Source organism: Puntigrus tetrazona, chromosome 7, assembly GCF_018831695.1.
Source record: "Puntigrus tetrazona isolate hp1 chromosome 7, ASM1883169v1, whole genome shotgun sequence".
NCBI classification, from domain to species: domain Eukaryota; kingdom Metazoa; phylum Chordata; class Actinopteri; order Cypriniformes; family Cyprinidae; genus Puntigrus; species Puntigrus tetrazona.
In genome coordinates, this window is record NC_056705.1 from 10,654,376 (window position 1) to 10,675,134 (window position 20,759).

At 37.0% G+C, this 20,759-nt stretch overlaps 1 protein-coding gene across 3 annotated transcripts in view; it reads left to right on the forward strand.

Moving 5' to 3' along the window:
- furina (furin (paired basic amino acid cleaving enzyme) a) overlaps positions 1 to 20,759 on the forward strand; it is a 77,018-nt gene that overhangs the window by 3,896 nt on the left and 52,363 nt on the right. For all 3 annotated transcript variants that reach the window (XR_006251313.1, XM_043243734.1, XM_043243735.1), the window contains exon 2: positions 771 to 1,084. Coding sequence is in view for 2 of the 3 variants with exons in the window: in XM_043243734.1 (XP_043099669.1) it covers positions 908 to 1,084 (177 nt within the window). In the remaining variant the exon portion in view is untranslated. The remainder of the gene's footprint in view (positions 1 to 770; positions 1,085 to 20,759) is intronic.

Here is a 20,759-nt window from a genome sequence, read left to right on the forward strand (position 1 = left end):
TTAAGTATCTGTATTTAAATGCATCTCTCGAAATAATAGATTTTTTTAAAAAAATATTATTTTTATTATTTATATTTATATATTTTATTATTTTTCACCAGAAATACTCGTTTATATTTACGTCTTCCTGCTAAATAAATCCTTTTTCTTTTAAATATTCCTAGTACTGTTATTACGTTAATTAGCTAATATTTCTGTCAAGGTTTCTTGGAGTTAAATCAAACTTTGCTGTAAAGACATATCTGACGATAGAGATAGGCTCTCACTACAGTTCTAGAGGTTATGTCCGCGTTCCTACAGCCTATTAAAGCAGCAAAGGCTGAAAACGCCACAAACCTTCTTCGATATTTGTGTAGTAACCAAAACCATGCATCTGCTCTATTCATATTTAAATACTATGTATTTGTGTGGCTTAATATTCAGATATGGCTATCATGTTTTAATGTAAGTGTGCTGACCTACTTATATCTTTGATATTCTAAATTCTGTCTACGTTTTTCTGCATCGCGAACAACATAGGGTCCCACTCAGTCTCTTTTGCATTTCCGTGAAATAAAACTGTGACTAAGGTTCTGTAACAGATTAGGAAACGAATCCCTGCATTTAGCTCTCACCAGCTAAAATGAAGCTTTGTTTGTAAAAGTGCTGTTAATTTTTAACCGCTCAGTCAATTCGCCGGTATTAAAACTCATGCGTGATTCATATCCTGAACTGTACCAGCAACTCATAGATGACTCATTCTGCAATCTTGTCGCTTCTTCCCTCCCCAGGTGATTCCTGAACTGTTCCGAGTCCATCTCTCTCTTCCTCGGCTCTGTCTCTACATGCGCCCAGGGAAGTACGGATATAGCAGAGGGCCACTGTGCTGACGGACTTGGTGACATCAGGAACTCCTCCATTGTGTCTGATGGATCTCAGGCTTGCCTCATTGACGCTCGGAACACTACTTATTCTCGTGACCTCTGGGCCACGGCCATCCGTTGGACAGAAGGTTTACACCAACACATGGGCCGTCCACATCACAGGGGGAGAGCAGGAAGCCGACCGCATCGCTGGAAAGCACGGCTTTGTGAACCACGGGAAGGTGAGCATTTCGTTCAGACAAGTAATTCTTGTTTGTTTGAAAAGCTTGCTCGGGTTGCACGTTCTTTTGCATGCATGCATGCATGTTTTGTTCAAAATGAAAGTTGTTTGCTTCATAAGATGCCTTTTTGTCAGCGTAGACAGTTCTTGGAAGAACAGTGGGTAGTGGTTCACCTTAAAATGAAAAATAAAAGAAAAAAAATCATAGAGAAAAAAAGTTTTATTTTGTACTGTATTTTAATTTGTTTTTATTAAAAAAAAAAAAAACGGCAAAAAGTCAAACAAAACATACATAATACATACATAAAATGTAAGTAAATATAAAAATATAAATTAATTAATTTATATTCGGAAACAGCCTTCATATTATATAATAAAATATATATATACATATATATATATATATATATATATATATATATATATATATATATATATATATATATATATATATATATATATATATATATATATTTTATAGTCATGAGGTCTACAACCAGAATATCAGGGTATATATATTAGATATAGATATATATATAGATATATATATCGGTATATTATTTGGTGTGTTATATATATAGTTTATATCCACAGTCAGTTTAATTATTATATATATATATATATATATATATATATATTTATTCTGGGTGATAGATATATATATAATATAGATAGATATAGATATATATCATATTATATATAAGTAGATATTGATATAGATAATATGTCATATATGATATAACTATATAATAGAAGATATATATATATATATGGATATAGATAGATTTTCAATAGATGGTTATTCAACTAGATATAAAGTAGATATTAGATATATATAGATTTTCTTCTGTTAGCTGATTGTATTAGATATATGAATAGATATATTTTTAGCAGTACTATTAGTAAATATGGTTGCCAGTCCCAAACACGTCCGCATGACTTTTGAAATAAACTTTTAAAGCAAAGATCTGAAAGTGTGCCGCTGCACAATGAGATTCTAATTATTAAAGATGCAAATTTGTGCTTTTCCTCCTCTCATTTCCCCATTCTCAGGAAATTCATGCATAAGATTTGAACATTAATAAACTTTCATTGCAAACATAGAAGTTGGTTTTTCAATTGAGATTATTCTCAGATGAAATTCATGCTTTTCTGAATGCTCTGTGTTATGTATGTTTGAAGTTTGCTCTGGCTCTCTCTGATGGAATGCATAAAACATCTTCCTCGTTCTCCTCTTGTCATTTGATATTCTCAGCTTGTAACAGGCCCTTGACTGTAAGTTTGAGCAGAATGAGCCGCAACCTCACTTCCTGACCAACGTACACTTCTTTTTTTTTTTTTTTCTTTTTTTTTTTTTTTTTTTTTTTTAAACACATGGAGAGCCTGGTAATGCGATTCGACCGTATTACAACTTCTTACTTTTGAACAGCACTAATCAGATTTTTCAATCCCCATATGTAATTGAAAGCACATTATAAGAGTCGATAGACAATTCATTAGGTTAGATGATTAATTTGGATGTATATTACAGCCTGTCCTTCCAGTAATGGGTTCAGTTTAAAAGACAAACAGCCCAGTGTCCAGATGGTACTGTAAAGCCAGGTGATGAATGGATCCCTGCACGCTTTGTAGGGAGCACTGAATATGCTGTGGTTAGTAATTGCTGAAAATGAATGCCTCGGGGTCTACGCTGGCATACAGTCCTGTATCTCTTGAGAGATGAACTAATAACGCTGCCATTTTTAGTGTTTGGAGGCAGTGCGTGTGCACAGTTTTTTAAAATGCAGCTTCTGTGCTCAGGTTCATGGCTTATTTATGAAGACTCGCGTCACTGACTGATGGTTTCACAGCTGACCAGAGTTCATCACCACAGACATGTTTCTGCTTTCATCATTGGCGGGGCTGGTTTTGTAGGACCTATCATATGACAAGTGGTGCATCATGGGATTGTTGTTGATGTTGTTACTACTACTACTACCCATCTATCTACCCATCTATCTACCCATCTATCTACCCATCTATCTACCCATCTATCTACCCATCTATCTACCCATCTATCTACCCATCTATCTACCCATCTACCTACCCATCTACCTACCCATCTATCTACCCATCTACCTACCCATCTACCTACCCATCTACCTACCCATCTACCTACCCATCTACCTACCCATCTACCTACCCATCTACCTATCTATTGTACTATACTTAGCGTGTCCATAAATGCCTTTAAATCCCTTGTGCTAGAGCATCATAGCGTAGAAAGTCTGTTTCTGATTTCTTGGCACTTTACCAGAACCCTTTGATCCATGTTTTTAAGAACTAAAATATACATTTAGTTTGCATCATGGTTCTATTTCGTTATTTAATGCCGTGAGCTTTCAAAACTGTTGCTTCTCTGTCGTGAGTAGGGGAAGAAGCTTGAAGCCACATGATGCATTTGAGCTTGAAACGGAGAATGTATTGTTGAACTGTCGAGCTGCTACGGATCACTGTAAATCACCTGTGATCTTTTGTAATAAGATTGAAGCGTGGTTTTTCTCACTGCAGCGCCGCTGTTCAGAAATCGCACCTGGCCGAGCCCCAGACCCACATTGTGTGATGAGACATGCTGACAGCGCTGCTGGCCGGGTTTGAAAAGCATATGGTTTGGTTACTCCAGTGCCGGGGGCTTAACGTTTTTAACATGTCTCATTTGTGTTCCAAGTGGAGGATTTCTTCCACAGACTGAGGAAAGCTTCAGTTTTATCCAAACAGCGGGCGACGCTTTTTCTAGCGCAGTTAGTTGCTTTTGTATAGTTTTTACTCCTTTTTCTTAAGTGATGTAATGAGAGGCATGAATAAGTCTCTGATGTACTCTCGAGCGTGACAACATGTAAGTCACTGGTGAACTTGGAAAGCAACTTCAAATGTTGTCAATTTCATGCACTGTTTTTAGCGATTCCAAAGGGTAACCTCTATTTGAAAGCATTAAACTTTATTATGATGCACGCTTGTTATGTATATGAACGATGCCTCACATCATGTGGCTTGTGTGCTGTTGCTGTTGAAATGAGACCCTGGACTACAAAACCAACCATTAAGTGTCAACTTCCCGAATCATCTGAAAGCAGAATAAATAAGATTCCCATTGATGTATTTGTTAGGACAGGACAAAATTTGACTAAGATGCAACTATTTGAATATCTGGAGTTCTTAGCAATACATTGAAACAGAATTTTTGCTGAATAATATGCATTTATTTGTTTTATTGGGACATAATTGGACCCATACAGTGTATTCTGGCTATTGCTGCAATATACACTGGTTTTGTGGTCCAAAGTCACAAATGAGTGTCTTCACCAGTGACCAAAATATCATAGTAGGTAGTATTTTGAAATAATAATGGGTTTGCATAATAATAATACCCAACAATTTCTTTAGATTATATTGACGTTTTGATGTGCATGTTGAATGCATAGCCCACTGCTAATTAAGTAATCTTATTAAAAATATTTTAAGTGGTTCGGAAATGGACTGAGATTAATAAATGAGGTGACTTGGTTATGTTATTGTGGTATGCCATTATTAGATTTATAAAGAGAGGCTGCGAGTATGCCGAAGTCTGCAAAGAAAATATGGGTTATAAAGGTGGATGCCTTCAAGTCCTGGACGCCATCCAGATACCTCATCTCATTATTTTCCTGCTTGCTTGGTCAGGATTCAGTTTGTTACCTCCCGCTGGGTTTGAAGTTTCGGCAGCCATTGTGACTCAATGGTTTCACAGTGAAGTCTTTAGGATTGCATGAGACCGCATTAGACGGATCCATCTGTTCCATCGTAGTTATCTTTGCTTTCATTCCCTTATGATCATAATTCACAGACGCTCCAGGGCCACATCGTCATGGTGGAGCACTTGTTTGTTGGCTTTTTTTTTTTTTTTTTTTTTTTTTTTAACATTTAATGCAGTATATTGTACATTGCAACTATCCTGCGCAGAAAAATTATGAGTCCCACCCAAAATCACTTGTCTGTGAGAAAGTCCTTGTTCCATTTATTTGATTATTATTTTGATGGAAAACAAGAGCTTGGATTACCAGAAATGAATCCGTTTGAAGCATTTCACAGCTGCGAAACCAGACGGTTACTTGCAGGTGTTTTGCGCTGAAGTCGAGGGAAAGCAAGATCCTGGGCTGCAGCTGACGTTTTATGGCACGTAATTGTGCCAGGACTACACAGCAGTATATTTGCTCCGAGGCACGATTTGAATTATTGGGGCTTGCACGATACCGTGATAATGAGCCACCGTAGTTGACTGACGGTGTTGAAAAGTTAAGAAATGCAGTTTAAAAATATTCCAAATATTAAGATGTCTGTTTTGAAAGCATGCATGAAATGAAATGCCAGTCAGAAATGTTCTCGTTTGCAGTTACATTTAGTGCCTTGCCTACTAACCTACATCCTGCTATGCTTATAAATTAAAGTTCAAAGCCGCATTCAGTAATTCATGCGGTCCTGCTGTTTGCTTTTTCCCCATGTTGTTCTTTTTTCCATGACTAAGAGACTCGTTTAGCAGTTCCTGTTACAGCTGCGGTGTTGCTTTTCTACAAGAGGACAACTGATATTTCTAATGTTTTATTCACAGAAGAGCTTCTAGCTTTTCAGTCATGCACATAGGCTAACACGAGAGAACTTGAGTTTCATCAGTTGTTTCCTGATGAGCAACTGTCAGAAAGGCTACAAGCATCGTTCCTGGCTCAGATACTCTGCTGCGAGATTTTAACTTTTGATGAGCTTGAACTCTGTTCTGTTGGAATGAATAATCAAAGCTTCACAAGTAGGATTTGAAATGAGTATTACTGTGTGTAGGAGTTTTAATATTGGTGCAGCATATTACCATTCTTTAATCAGCATCTCCGTATAACCTTATGCCTCATTCACACATTTAGTTTATTTACTGAAGGTCGGTCATGGTGGTCACTACTCTTGCTGGATGCCCCCCAACTTTATTGCCGGACTTCCTTTTAGTGTTCATAGCTTTTAAAAATCTGATCACATTTTTTTTTTAATCATGCATGAAAGTTAAAAATAGTGTCACTTAATGCAATTATAGCAGTTATTGAGAATCGCATGTGATGAATTACACAGCCCTAGTGGGAGGGCAATTTGTTAATGTTTCATCTCGATGTCAACCTAAAACGGCTTGGTATTTGTTTTAAAACGACTCATTCCAATGATTCAGAGTCATCTCTTTCTTTTAAAAGACACTGTGCACGGTTGAGGTTTTCTTTCACTTAGAGATGTTACACACTGCATGAAAGGTAATCAAAACTGCTTAATGGGGCACTTTAAAGGACTTTACCGGACAGGCATTAGCGCCTGGGGGGTGTTATTGCTGCTGCAAAAGCTGATGACCGCTCACACTATCACACCGGATGTGTCATTCTGTACTTGCATTCTCAAATTAGGCCTACATACAGAAATCCAAAACAGTGAATCTAATCACCATTCAGGCAAAAGTTTGCTTCGGGAATGACCACACTGCCGATCTTATCGACAGAACACCTTGAGTTATGTCTTATCGGCAAGCATATCAGCATAATTTTTCACATTGGCTGACGTTTACCTTTTTAAGACTTTATTGTCCGATAAATGCATGACCTTGTAAACAAGATGAACGATTATCTGCATAGCGTTCCTGCTTCATTGTGTATTTCGAATTTCTCTATACATTACTCTTACCAGGCTTGACATGATAAAGCAAGAGATTTGAGTTTGTGCTAGCTAGCCACATCTTCAGGTTAATTGACAAGCAGCAATACTCATGGCTTCAAAAGCACATTAACATCGAACGTGTTCGTATGGCTCCCATTGTATTAAGTCATGCAGTGTTTTCACTTTCAGTTTGGGAAACTGTCACCTAATTGTAAATTGAGTAAGTTTGAACTACAGTCTGTTTTGTTCGGTTGAGGGCTTTCGTATAATGCTGATTTTTGTCTTTTGTAAAGCATCTTAATGTTTGCTTTAACCTTATTTCTGTACCTACAACACAGAATGCAGGTTAGATTGAATTTGGATTCAAAGGTTATTTTACCGCATTTCCTTGTTTACCTTCCTAGAAGCAATATCTGTTTTATGAGGAAAGGATTGCGGAACATCTAAAACAAAGCTTGTCTGGTGTCCTCAACAACCATAATACTAGTTTGCAAAAGAATGTTTACGTGGCTGCTCAATGATTTATGGCTTCTAATGGGTTCCCATGCCGCTCTTTGAAACTGTGGGGATCATGAGTCGGAAAACAGTGCCACATTCATGGGAACCGCAAACATGTATCAAGCTCGCCATTTCTTTCCCCAGTAGCTGTCACGGTGTGTGCCTGTGGTTCATGCATCTTATTTAACCCTTTTTAGCTCACGAGAATTCCTTTCGCTCCCTTAAAAATGTTGCAATGAAAGATAATATGAAGGCTTTAGGCTAAAAATGACCCAGAAGGAAAGAGGAAGGAAAAAAGCACGTAATTGGCCTCCGGAGAGTTTCAGCTGTTGAGAGGAAAATGGCTCGTCGTAGTCCAGATTGACCCTCTTCATTGAGGTGCCTAGGTTCTTCCTTTTTGCCGTTCTCCATTTTATATAAACCATTTATAAAGTGAAATGTTTTATTCATGGAAACTAGGGTTCTTTTTGCTTTTTAAAAATGGATTTGCATTTTCTCAGAAAATCCATTATCTTATCTTTTTCATCACATTGGTTCAAAGAGGTGTTCTTACAAGATAAATATTGCATCACAGTTCGCTGTTTTGTAACTCAGCATGTTGGTGCAAGCGCGTTGTTGATCAGTTTTAACCGTTCTCCGCAAAGCACAGCACAAAAGACAAACTTTACAGCCGGGGTGTATGTTGCTTTAATTGAAATCTTTTTGTTTGTTCAAGTATAGTGCAGTGCATTGTACCGTTCCATCGATTCAGGAGAAGGCTTAATCAGCTTCATTGTCTTTATTTCTGTGGTTCCCCACTGCTCCTTGTAGACAATTACAGCTCAGTTGGATCTTTCTTGTGAAAGCTAATGAGCTATGAACATGGACTTGTCTTTTGTGATCTAGGGAAAGTGAGATTTTGAGAGTAAGGATACTGTAAAAGCATCAGGGAGGGCAGTCTTCCAGAGAACCGCAAACATCATTCTTACTCTGGGCATCTTTCTCAAGACCACAGTACGGGATCTTAACCTTCTTGGGTCGATAGACATTGACATATCGATCTACATGCATGTGACTAGTTGCATTCATTTGTTGTGCTTGTAGACCACAACCAATCCCTCTTCCTCCTCTTCTTCTTTTTTTCACCCCTTATTTAAGAATGAGTTGCTTTTGTTGTTGTGAAAAAATTGATCTCCAATGATTATGCTCATGTGATTTGAGTTCAATTTTATTTAAATGCTTATTTAAAAGAAAGCTTACAATAATTGAAATTGGTCTTGTGAGTGGTAAACCCACAGACCAGAACATCATAGTTAGCTACACCTGTTTAAATATAGATTTTTTTCAAATTTATGGTCAAAAACTGGCAGCTGTGGTTGCCGGAATTCAAAATACGGTAACACAATCATGGTGAGACCCATTAAACTGAAATGTGCAATAAACCAATCAGTTTTAATCACAGTAATTTTTCTATAATGTAGTACCTAGGAGTGCTGAACAGGCTAGAAACTACTCAAAACACCTTTAGCAAATACTGAGAAAGTTGTCAGGTGTGCTAACCCCAACACTTTTTGGCCATTGTAGCCGTTTCTGGCAACGCTTTGATCGTGTGATATTATAAGCAAGCAATCGTGAGCTGTTCCCCCGTTCTGACATCAGCTGCTTGAATAATACGGCAGTGTGGAAAGCAGTCTACTTTGAAGTGCTTGTAGTGTAACCTGTGCAGTTCAAGCTGTAGCAGCCGTAAAGCCAGAATGCTCTTTGTAATAAAGATCTCACCTCTTAAAGTTTGGAGTCAGTGTTTGTTTGAAAGCCAGTTACGATTCCAGACAGTCTAAAAAGCCAGTTTGTTTCATAATGTAATGACGTTATGCAAAAGGTTGTTGAATTTATGTTCTTGAGCAGCCTTGGGTGGGTTTTTTTTCTATGTGGAAGGCTTGCTTACATCTGTTGACATCTTTTCACACATGTGAGCCTCCAAGCCTCCTGCCAGACTGTTAAAGAGCCACTACAAGTCATCTGCCATGTGTCTGCTGCAACTCCAGTAATTAATGTAGTTCCCCTGAGCTATTGAAGGGCTAGAAGGGCATTTTAGTATTTTGTTTACTAGCATTTTGTTTTTATTAAAGAACGTATGCATTTTTTACTTTATTTTCTTTGTTTTTTTCTGTTGAAGCAACAGATTTGTTAACAAAAGTACTTTAATCTTTTTCAGTAAATTATTCTTTTTGAAAATGCATACATTTCAAAACCTTTTAAATTAATACTATTTTGATAAATGTCATACTTTAACTTTTTGTAACACAGATTTGTAAAATATTCCATAAATAGTAAACAGCATTTATAGATGATAATAACAACAAATCAGTAACTTGGTATGATTTCTGAAGGGTCATGTGACATTCAAGACTGGAGTAATGATGCTTTTGCTTTAGACAAACTTTGAACATTAGTATATTTTTCTTTATTTTTATAATAATATTATTAAATATTTGTTTTTAATGTTAATGTTTTGCAAGCTAAATGATTTTTTTTTCACTGTTTAATGCTAACTTGGATCGTGTGTGTGTGTGTGTGTGTGTAAAAGAAATTTAGGTTTGTCCTGGTTTTTGATTATTATTTCATAAGTAAACAACTTTTTAAATGTGTTGCCATTTTACTTTAGAGATTGGAAGCACATAATTAATTTTTTTTTTTTTTCTCTTGGTGAATATGTAATAAGAATATTTATTTTATTTTGGTGAATATTTTATAAGACTCCAAATATTCACTCATTAAGTTATTTATATTTTTTAACAACACGCTCTTTATTTTAATTTCAGTATTTAAAAGATGATTAGATTAATTTAGATGCTTCAACACGTATTTATGTTGTCAACCATAACAAAGTCTTGCATTTGTATAAATAAGCTATCTTGTGACACAGGTTTAATGAGCACATTAGTTGAAATCTAAGCCATTGTTTTGGAGTCAGGTATTGAGTTGTTCTCACCCAGTCGGAAACCAAAGAAAAAAGGATCAGGTTTAGGGATTAAATGGAAAATAAGGTTTCGATTTGTCCAGTGTGTCAATACTGAGCAGTGATAGTCCTGAGAATCTTGGGTACGCCTCAAACTTGCAAAACAAGCTCTAACTTGAGGTTGCAGACGACAGCAGGGTAATGATACAGCAGTCTGGGGTTTGGTCTGGTCTTTAACCACACCTCAACACCTCCACACAAAACATCTCCTTCAGTTTCAGAGAAATTACAGCCCTGTTATAATAAACCTTTTGTTGTAAGCCTGTAACCAGTGCAGACACTCTCTTGACAGTGACGCTAGCAGAATTTCCTTGTCCTTTTACTATGTTGCAGCTTCAGCAGCTGTTCGGATTTCCCAGAAAAAGCCAAGTTGAGCAGAGTGAAAGATAGACTCGTGAAATGGAGTCTAAACCTAAAGCAGAGCCCGTAACCAAAGCCAGATGTGTTTTAAGGTGTGAGCTTAATGTCCTTTTCGTCAAGCACCGTCACCCTGCCGCCCACTCCAGATCCGTTTCTCAAGAAACCATTTAATTAAGCCATGGCATAGTTCGACATGGTCGGATGGAGTGAGATTTCATTAGATTGTCTGCATTTTTCCCTTTTTTCACCAAGGCCTTGGCTCAATTTGTCAAGGCCGAGCTCGTGTCCACGCCATGCCCCTTGGCCTGTCACTGAGATAAATCGTCTGCAAATGGAAAGGAATTGCTTAAAACGAACAAGTCCTTGGGCGAAACTCAAAAACAATGTCTTGACATTGTGCTGATCTAGTGCTTTGTCAATGTAAAGACAATGATTAATTTTTAATTATCAGTTATTGTCTATACAAGTTAACAGTAGCTTGGAGGATGCAGTGGTGTTTGGGGAATGGATGTTTGTCTGGAAGAAAAATAGTAAGTGTATTCTTGAGCTTTGTTAAAACGAACATATTGAAATATTTTTGCTTAAAGGTCTCTACAGCCAAGTGAATAGTTCCCACACTCGTGTTAACAACAGGAAGACCTTTTTTTTTAGGTTTTAGTGTATCGATCTAACCGATCTAATCTAAGGCAGCATCATCTGTGTCCGTCATAGAGAGCACCGTAAGCGAAAGTATTATCTACATTTTTATTATTGATTTACCAACTTTAATGTATTTGTGCATTCCATTAAATTGCTTTTAAGTACTTATAGTAATTTTATAAATAAGTAATTTATAAACCGCATAAATGATCCCTTCATAGAGCATTTGAAAGGGAAAGTATTGAAAAACTGGCAGGTGAAACCGTATATTGTCAAGTGCACATTTATAGAGGGCATATCCTGTACAATGAAATCTGTGATTTTTCGTTAAGATTTATTCATTTAGCAGACACTTTCACCCAGAGCGACTTACAAAAGAGAAAGCATTTGCCCTTGTGTTTTGCTTGAAGCATGAAATCTTATACAAGATTGTGTACTTGTTTGATGGTTTTGCCCGTGTTCTTGTATCTACGGCTGTGAATATGCAAACGAAAACCTAAGCACAAAATTGTTGTAGAGAGAATCGCAATGCAAAAATTGTCCCATCCCAAATTTTTATGCTGCAAGTAAAGCTTAGGGTTCGGTACATCGCAGTATTACCTAAGACAGCCTTAAGACATTCAGGTGCAAGCATCTGCAAGCCCAGGTGTTTGTGTACTTCTGTGGCTTTTAAAGGGTTATGATTTCGTAATTAAGACTCTTGCGGTAGAAACAGTTTAGTGTTGCTGAGGGCCATCTATCTGGTAATCACACTGGGAGAATATCTAGTAGAATGCAAGACGGTATGCATTTATAAGGAGATTAGATGTTACAACCGTTTGAATTGATGCTTGTGTGGTTTGAAGAGTGCAAGAATGTTTTTTTTCGCACGGTCTGTTCCTCAAGTTACTCCCCTTAAACCTTACCGGGCTAATGCCATAACATTTAATTCGAAGCAAAGTGCTGCACTCAAATTTTGATGTTCTTGTATGATAAATCGATCCTGCTTGGTTTCGGAACTGCAGTTTTGGTTTGCTGAAATTACAGCAAATGCGCATTTGCATTGCAAATTAGCCCACTGACATTGGACATTGCTTAAAGACCTGTTCGTATGAGATTGTTTTTGAAGAGAGGTCCCAGAAGAACAGGTGACCTCTGCAGAACGAACTCTATTAACAAGAATTTGCATTTACAAGCACACATAATGCGTACCCAAAATTTGTCATTACACACAGTGCTTGGATGTGTTTTGGACTGTGTTCAGATTTGTATTCGCTCTGTTTTAAGGTCATGCTAATGTTATGTATTGGTTGACCAAAGGGCCAAACTTTATGAATCACGACTGCGTTAATGTTTTTACTTTTTAAGTTTGAAGTAATTAAGAACTCATTAACAACAAAAAAAAAAGTTTATGCTTTTATTTGCATATTCCTTTTTCTTTTTTCTTTGAATAGCTCAATATCTCCAGTGCTGTTTTTAAAAGCAAAAAAATTCAAAATGCCCTGCTGCTCTTTTGCAATCTTAAAGCTCTCCCAGATTTTCATATCCACATGAATGGCAATGATACTTAATAAATAGTCATGAGCTATCTTCTAAAATACTACAGTGAATTATTCAGAAGCAAATGTTCCGGTTTTGAAAGAGTTTTAACCTTAATGGCCTATTGCTGGTACTGTATCTAAAACACAAGGTCAGTTTCTTAATTAAAACACTTCAGGATTCACAGATTTCATTCAAATAAAAAATTTATAATATCCATTGGCAAGGTTTTAGGTAAACCTTCTAGCTGAAGCTGGTATAAATGAGCCCGGCTGTTGGAATGCACCATGAGTTAACTTAAGTTACGACATCGCTAATGTCAGATAAATTCTACAGTAATTTCATTTCGGTGTCTTTATGAGTGCATGCAGTTACTTGTTTACTGAGACCCATCCTCTTCAGTGCTTCCAGTTAAGTAACTATTTGTAATTACCTTGAAATCAAGGCCACCGGTTAAGCTGGTAAAGGTTGGCAAGTTTTTAATTTTAATTGTAGTAATGTTGTAAGCACATAAATCAAATTGAAACGACTTGCTGTGCTGCCGCACAGTTGTCTAACATTGCCCACTCTGAGATGGTCTGGATTTTTGCCAGTGCACTTGAATTAATGGGCAATTTTTGTTTGCATTAGTTGGGGAGTGACAGTACTAAGTAAGGGCTGCAAAAACAAAACGTGTTTGGTCTGTTAAAATAATGATGTCTATAAAAGCGCATTGTTTTTTTGAGTGTGGGGTTTAATTTGTTTTGTAGTGCAGAGCATTCTGAAATGCAAACACTCATCTGTTATTCTAATGGAGGGAGACTGACCAGAGGAGATAACAAACTCTGGTTGGGAGGAGGAGTTCCTGGGTGTTCACTGTCTTTGGATGCCTGCAGCAGATATGGAAGTAATGAATCCTATTAATAGTAATTGAATATTGACAGTCTGCAGTGCTCTTTCATTCTGTGAGCCCAACATTGAGATGCAGAAAAAGTGAAAAGCACTTATTTTGTTCTTTTTAAAGTTGTTTTCTAATGAAAAGGATAGACGGTAATTGCGTGTAGTCAGGAAGTGGTTCGATATCAACAATAAGTTGCTCCTTCATCTTAATTCATTTGGGGATTTTTTTTTTTTTTGATTATTATTTTCTTTTTTTTGCAGTTCATTTCGCCATCCATTCTGTTTTCAATATTGAGTTGTATTTCGCTGTATGCCCCAGCTAATTAAGAAAGAATTGTTTCTCTCAGTCAATTTTCTTTTTCATTTAAGATTATAATTGGCTTCTCGATACAGTATTCAATTTTCAAACTGGTATACAAACTTAAAGTTAAGCAAAGTTACATTTGGGTTGTCAGTAAACAAATGAGAGAGAATCTAATCAAGAAGATATGATTTTAATGATATTCCTATTCTTATTATGGACATTTATATGCAATGACAACAAAATTTCTGCCCATTTGAGCAAATGTTTGAGTTGTTTTGATAATTTTATACAATGATTTGCTTTTTTTTTATTTGTATTGCATATGAATATCACATCAGCCATTTGATATCATTGTGCCAGATGACCATTAGCGTTATGGACATCAGAGTGTGATTCTTTCCTGAATGGGGTGCATATTCCTAGAAGTTGGCTATTAATGTCTAGCCTTGTAAGCTCTATTTCTCTCTCTATATATATGTCGGCTGTTTCTAACTCCAAGTTGGGGAAAATGATTCCAGCAGCTTTGGCTTGGCTTGCCACTCCTCGGTTTTGGAGTTTTGAATTCCTTTTTGGAGATTTCTATTTGCGTCCAGAGTGCTGATATTGTGCTTGGAACAAATTGCTACCCGCTGTTTGTTTTCCGAAGACGAGGCTGGGTCTGAGGCTCGCTCTCCAGACGTATTAATCTTTCTCTACAGCAGGAATGATCAACAGAAACCATCGATTAACAGCACAGTATGGAGTCATGCAACACGGACCGGCCACCTGCAGGACATTTATCTACTTGTCTCTGCAAAAACCTCTGATAACGCTAGTCTCCTTGTGATGACACCAGCCACGGCGACATTGCCTTTTTCTGTATTGCGAGTCCTTGTTGCCGTATGGCGAATCTACCCATTTTCTGCTTCTCAAATCAATCACCTTGCCTTATGCTCACACTGGCTCTGTCTGAGGGAGGCAGAATGACCAAAATGAAAATGTTTGCCTAGGTTTTTTGGGTCCTGTGCAATGTTCATTTTTTTTTTTTTGATAATCGTTATTTGAATACTATGTCTTGAGACCCTCATGTTCCATTTTATCATTTTATATCCCTTCTCTTTAGCCGTGTCCTATGTGTACACCCCTAATCCTCTCCAAAAGTTTGAGTTCTTCTGGTGTCCCTGTGCTGATACTTCTAAAACATTTCATTTTAATTGTGTAAAATGAGGATATTAAAGTCCATCCCTATTCAGGCCTGTGCAGTACCGCTCCTTATGTTTTTCTGTGTTAGTTCCTCAGGGACGTCAGTAACCTTGAAATAAGGTTAAAGCTTCAGTACCTGCTGAATAATAAGCCAGTTGAATAGCTAGCGATCACAAGTATTTCTCGCCATTCAGGGAAAAAAAAAATTCAGTCATAAACCTGTTTTACGTTCTTTTGCACATGGAGCACAAAAAATGTCATTGGTTTTTATTATATGAGGGGAAAATACACAAAGGACCCTGATGATTTTCATGGGCAAAAATAAGTAAACAGTTCTTGAATATATCTCCTGTTGCGTTTGTGCAGAAATGAAGCAACCTGAGGTGAGTGTGGAGGGTGGACCATCCTTTTCAGATTTTTAGTTTTAGTCGAACGAGTTGAATCTCAAATGAATATGCCCTTTCTCTTGCTGAAACAAAAAAATCATTTAGTTTATGTTCTTGGTAATTTGAAAGGATTTGCGAACTATTTGAAATGTTCACCTCCGTGGCTCCATGTGGGAGAAGATTTATTTTAAATTCAGTCAAATGTATTCGGCGCAGCGTATAGCTCAAGGGTAAGTTCGCCAGGGAACACTTGACCGCAGCGTCTCGGACAGGAAACTCGAGCAGCTTATAATTGGAGAGCCGCAGCAGGCCAGATTCACTCGCGTACACATCTTGTTGACTCGCCGGGATCACGGCCAGCCGTCTTCTTTTGGGTCCTCCGCAGCTTTGGTCCACGGCACCAAACCACGCGGCATGCAATTACGGCCGTGTGGAAATAGCTGAGCTATGTTTCGTCTGGGAGATTCTGCAACTAGTAGGTTTTTGTCGCCCACAACACAGCCGACCTCTTCTGTAGCATTGTATTCAACAAAAGCTGCATCGCAATGCGAACCGCGCTGTTTTGCACATTGTAAGTGCACTGTTTTGTTTGTGAACCGTCGGAGCCCCCAAGTCGGGCAAATACCCAGTGTGAGATGCTTAATGAAGCTGGGTGGTGAACTGTTTAGTATGCTGTCTAATATTTAACAGGAGCGCATTTATCTCGTGCAACCCTGACGGCGGTGCTTAAAGCAGCTCCACGAGCTGATGTTTATTTATTAGATCCCGCAACGTGATATTAGTTGCTCATACAGGGATCATAATGGAGTCCATGTGACTCGTTTTTATGAACTTCAAAGCGCTCCCCGTGGCCTCTCATGCTGTCATCTCTCATCACCAGTCAACAGTGCGGCCCTGTTGACCTGCGACCTCAGAACTGTCGCCATGGTGACCGTCTGACCTTGCCTAGCAGCTACAAAAGTTGGGAGTGGAAGTGGCCTCCAGGGAAGGAATGGAATGTTCTGTTTTAGAACTGAACAGAGCGGCACGGCGCAGTCAAATCACAGAACAGTACAGGATCATACATGCACCTGGGACGACTCAGGGCTGAGCTTATTTTTACCGCACGTGGATATTTTTATATTGCTGATATGGTAGAAATCACTATGCACGCCTAATAGAAACGCCTGGATGAAGATCTGAGCAATATATTGCTATTTATAGATGATGGATGGTGGCGTTTGCTTTTAGTGTTTCCATTGTTTAGCCGGATCTTTGTCTCACAGCCATTTGCAAAGCTGCTTTAATGACTCAACCGGTACACGGCAAAAGTGTGCAGAAGCTACTGTGTGAAGAAAGAATCCTCCTCAGAAAAAATGTATTTATTTGGAAATTGAGGATTGAGAAAAGTTACTTAACTGTCTGGGGAGGAAATGGTTGGATCACTAGATTGTGCAAATGAGGGGTTGCAGTATAGAAAATCGCAGGCAATCATTTCCAAAGAAAACTGATGTCAATAAGGATAAAGAATGTGAAGGAAAATTAAAGGCTTCCACTGACTAAATGCTTCCCATAACTTGTCATAATCAAATAGAGATGCATCATTTAGTTGTTATTGTAATTTACTTAATTGTGTTGTTTTTCAGCCGCTTCTGCTATTATTTATTTATTCATTTCGTTTATGCAAGTGTTCATCATAGAAGTAGAAGAAATGTTTCTTGAGCAGCAAATCAGCATGTTAGAATGACTGGAGTGATGTTGCTGAAATTCAGCTTTGCATCACAATGCATTTAAAAAAATATGAAAAGAGAACGTTTTTTTGGTAACGGTTTAATAATATTTAATAGTCATAATATAACTGTTTTTACTATATTTTGGTGAGAATTTAAGTCGGTCTTGGTGTTTTACTTTACGATATGTGACATACTTAAGCATTAGAGTTGTACTATTTCACTTTTATGCAGTTATTTATTGAACATTTTTGCCTATGCCAGAACATTTTGCATTGTCCAGTGACACCCTTAAATGTTATAAATCACTATTGCACAAGATTGTCCTCCTCTCTAAATCCTTTTTTTTCTTCCAGATTTTAAATTATCCAGTGAAACACTTTTTCTTATTCACTACGGAAACTCTTTTGACAGACCTCAAAATTGTTCTGACCCAATTTGCAGTCTTTTTAAAGCTTTTTTTTTCCCCTCAGTAATTTCTCATGAGAATTGACACTTCAATGTCAAGTCGTTTTTTTCCTTGTTGCCAAGTAATTGAACCTGTATGATCTTCTCAAACTTACCTCATAGTCTTGTCACAGTTTGGCAGTTTTATAATAACCCATTTGTATTTATATTATTTGATGCTTTTCTTATTCGGTTTGCCTCCAGTCTCATAGATGGCTGTATGTTTATGAAATGCTGACACATTCGCCTCAGAGTAGTTCTGCTTGAGGTGTTGAATGGCATTGCTGGAATCAAGAGCATGTGTTCCACCTTGAGGCGAGATGTTCATGGGCGGGTGGCCAGGCTACGTTCCTGAGGTCAGAGGAGGTTTGATTTATGCTAAATGCTAATGTCAGTTGTTCTGCCAAGTGTTTCATGATGTGACTATTGAGTCTTATGGTGCAAGTTGTGTCTGTTTCAGAATTCACTTCTTAAAGAGAAATGATGCCCTTAAAGTGGTCATTCAGAGAAAAATTGCTGTTCTTTTTTTAAATTGCTTGTAAATCTCTCATTATGCTACATCATCAGCAAATATTGGATTCAATCTTTTTGTTCAACTCAAAAATAGCAAATGGTTTTTCTTTTTAGAACTGATTTATTTCAGGCCTTAATGATCTGAGCGTATGCACTTGAATTTTTGGGTAAGAAATGATTATTTGTGGATAATATTTGCAATGCTAACTCAAAGACTAAAGTGCATAAACCCGGATAAGTGAGATCCCCCGATCGGTCACTTCTAGGAGTTGATTTGATTTATAATTTTTTTTTCAAATTCAATGCAATACGATTTTTCAAGTTGTTTTGTGGCATATTGTTTAGTTAATCTAAATAATTTAAAGGAGTTTAATGTAATAATGTGTTAAGCATTCATGTAAACAAAATATTTTTATTGGAGCATTATAAATACCAGTGTATATAACAATTAAATGCACTTTAGTTTAAGTAGAATTGTCCGTTTTGTTATGCCTGAGGTAAATTGGACATTGGGTTGGAAAAGATTTTGCCATTAATCTTGCACTATTCCTTTACATTGAGCAAAAGTGATTTGAAATCTAAATTAGAAACAAGTATATATTCTGCCCCCAAAGCATCCAAACAGTGTAAGAACAAAAGGCCACTGATGGTCATTGAATTGATGGAGACCCGACTTTTATCATGATGTACCTGGACTTGCATGAGAATAGAGACACAGTGCTGGATTTATGGCAGCGGTTACAAGGAACAATTAGCTTCAGGCATGCCCTGTCGCAAACTGCCAGCAGTTCATCCTTCAATAAAACATGATTTTCAGCCAGGTGAAGCAGCATCTGCTAGTTTTTCCATTGTAACAAATCACCAAGCTTGTGTTGTTGCAGCTCACCTCTTCATTGTTTTCTAATAAAACTCTAACGCTCTGACACTGAGTGAGCAAATGTAATCTTAAATCGATTTTAATAACACTATACCAGGCTCCATGGGAACTGCATGCTGGAACTTTGTGTGCCATCTGGAGTAGGTGTGTATGTCTTCTTACTCCCTCTTTTTATTTATTTATTTTTGATTTTTTTGAGTCATACTGTGGCATGAGCATACATAATCAAGTGCGTGAGAGAGACTTATTATTCAGCTAGCGGTCCTAACGTCTGACGGTCTGGCCATTGCAGACGCTAGTCTGTTGTGGCTTAACGTCACATACTCCGTGGGTTTTTTTCCCTTTGTCATTCTCCTCTCTGTGTGCTGAAAAACCAAGTGATGACTGACATGTCAAAACAAGGCCTACACAGTATGGAATAGTTGTGTGTTTGGGTACTTTTTTTCCTCTATAAAAGGCTTCACTATCCAGTTTGATTGAGGGAAGTTTTGCTTTTTAATTATTATTGTTCCTAATGGTATGTTATGACAGATCTCCTATGTATCCTGTGTGTGTGTGTGTGTGTGTGTGTGTGTGTATATATATATATATATATATATATATATATATATATATATATATATATATATATATATATATATATATATATATATATATATATATATATATATATATATATATATATAATCCGTGAGCCAGCTGAAAGATCCTGGGATCAATAGATTCTCTGCAAAAGGATAGATCTATCTATCTGACACACACACACAATGTATGTGTATTGTATAGACATTGTATATATAAAAAAAAAACCCATAATTGCACATTTCTGTACGGTTTTTACAAATGTATTTAGGATATTTCACATTAAATCAAATAAACCAATAAACAGGACATTGCAGATAAAATAACCATCTAAATCAGAATCTATTGACCGTTTCCATATAAGTACTATTGTTGTCATCTAACTCTAACATCTAACTTGAATGTCAACAATTTAATTGTCAACAATTTAATTGCTTTATACTAACCTAGCACACTTCAGCACATGTTTTCATATGCCTTTTCGCTGTCTGTGTTTTAAACATTCGTCTGAAATGTCAGCGCTGTCCGTGCACTGCACTTTCTCCAGGCAGCTTGCTCTCTCTCCGTGCAGCACACAGTATCATGCTTCAAAACAAGTGCACATGTTTTCAGTGACTTTTCACCTGTAGAGGCTGAATGTTTTTGATATTAGACATTCATTAGCTATTGACTGGAAAATGAAGGTAATTATCAGTATCTGCTCATTCTCTGACACTTTTTCAATCTGTCATAATAACCTTCCTGCTTTTATATGTAACAAGCATATAGTAAAAGCAGAAATGGTCAGTGTCGCATCAGCATTTTCCATGAGTGCTGTTTTAAATGCCAAAAGGGCATGGCTCTAATCTTTCCTGTAATTTATGTTTAGTATGGGATATGAAAGGGTTACGTGTGTGTGTATATATAAAATATATATATATAAAAAATATAATATATATAAAAAAAAAAATCAGGGCATTCTTTGAAGGCATTTTGACTGTAATATAATTACAATAACATGGTAAGACTTAACCATGACGGACAGAATCAGAAAAACTGTAAAGTCTAAAATTTGGAAAATGGGGTTATTATATCGTCCCATGCTAGTGAT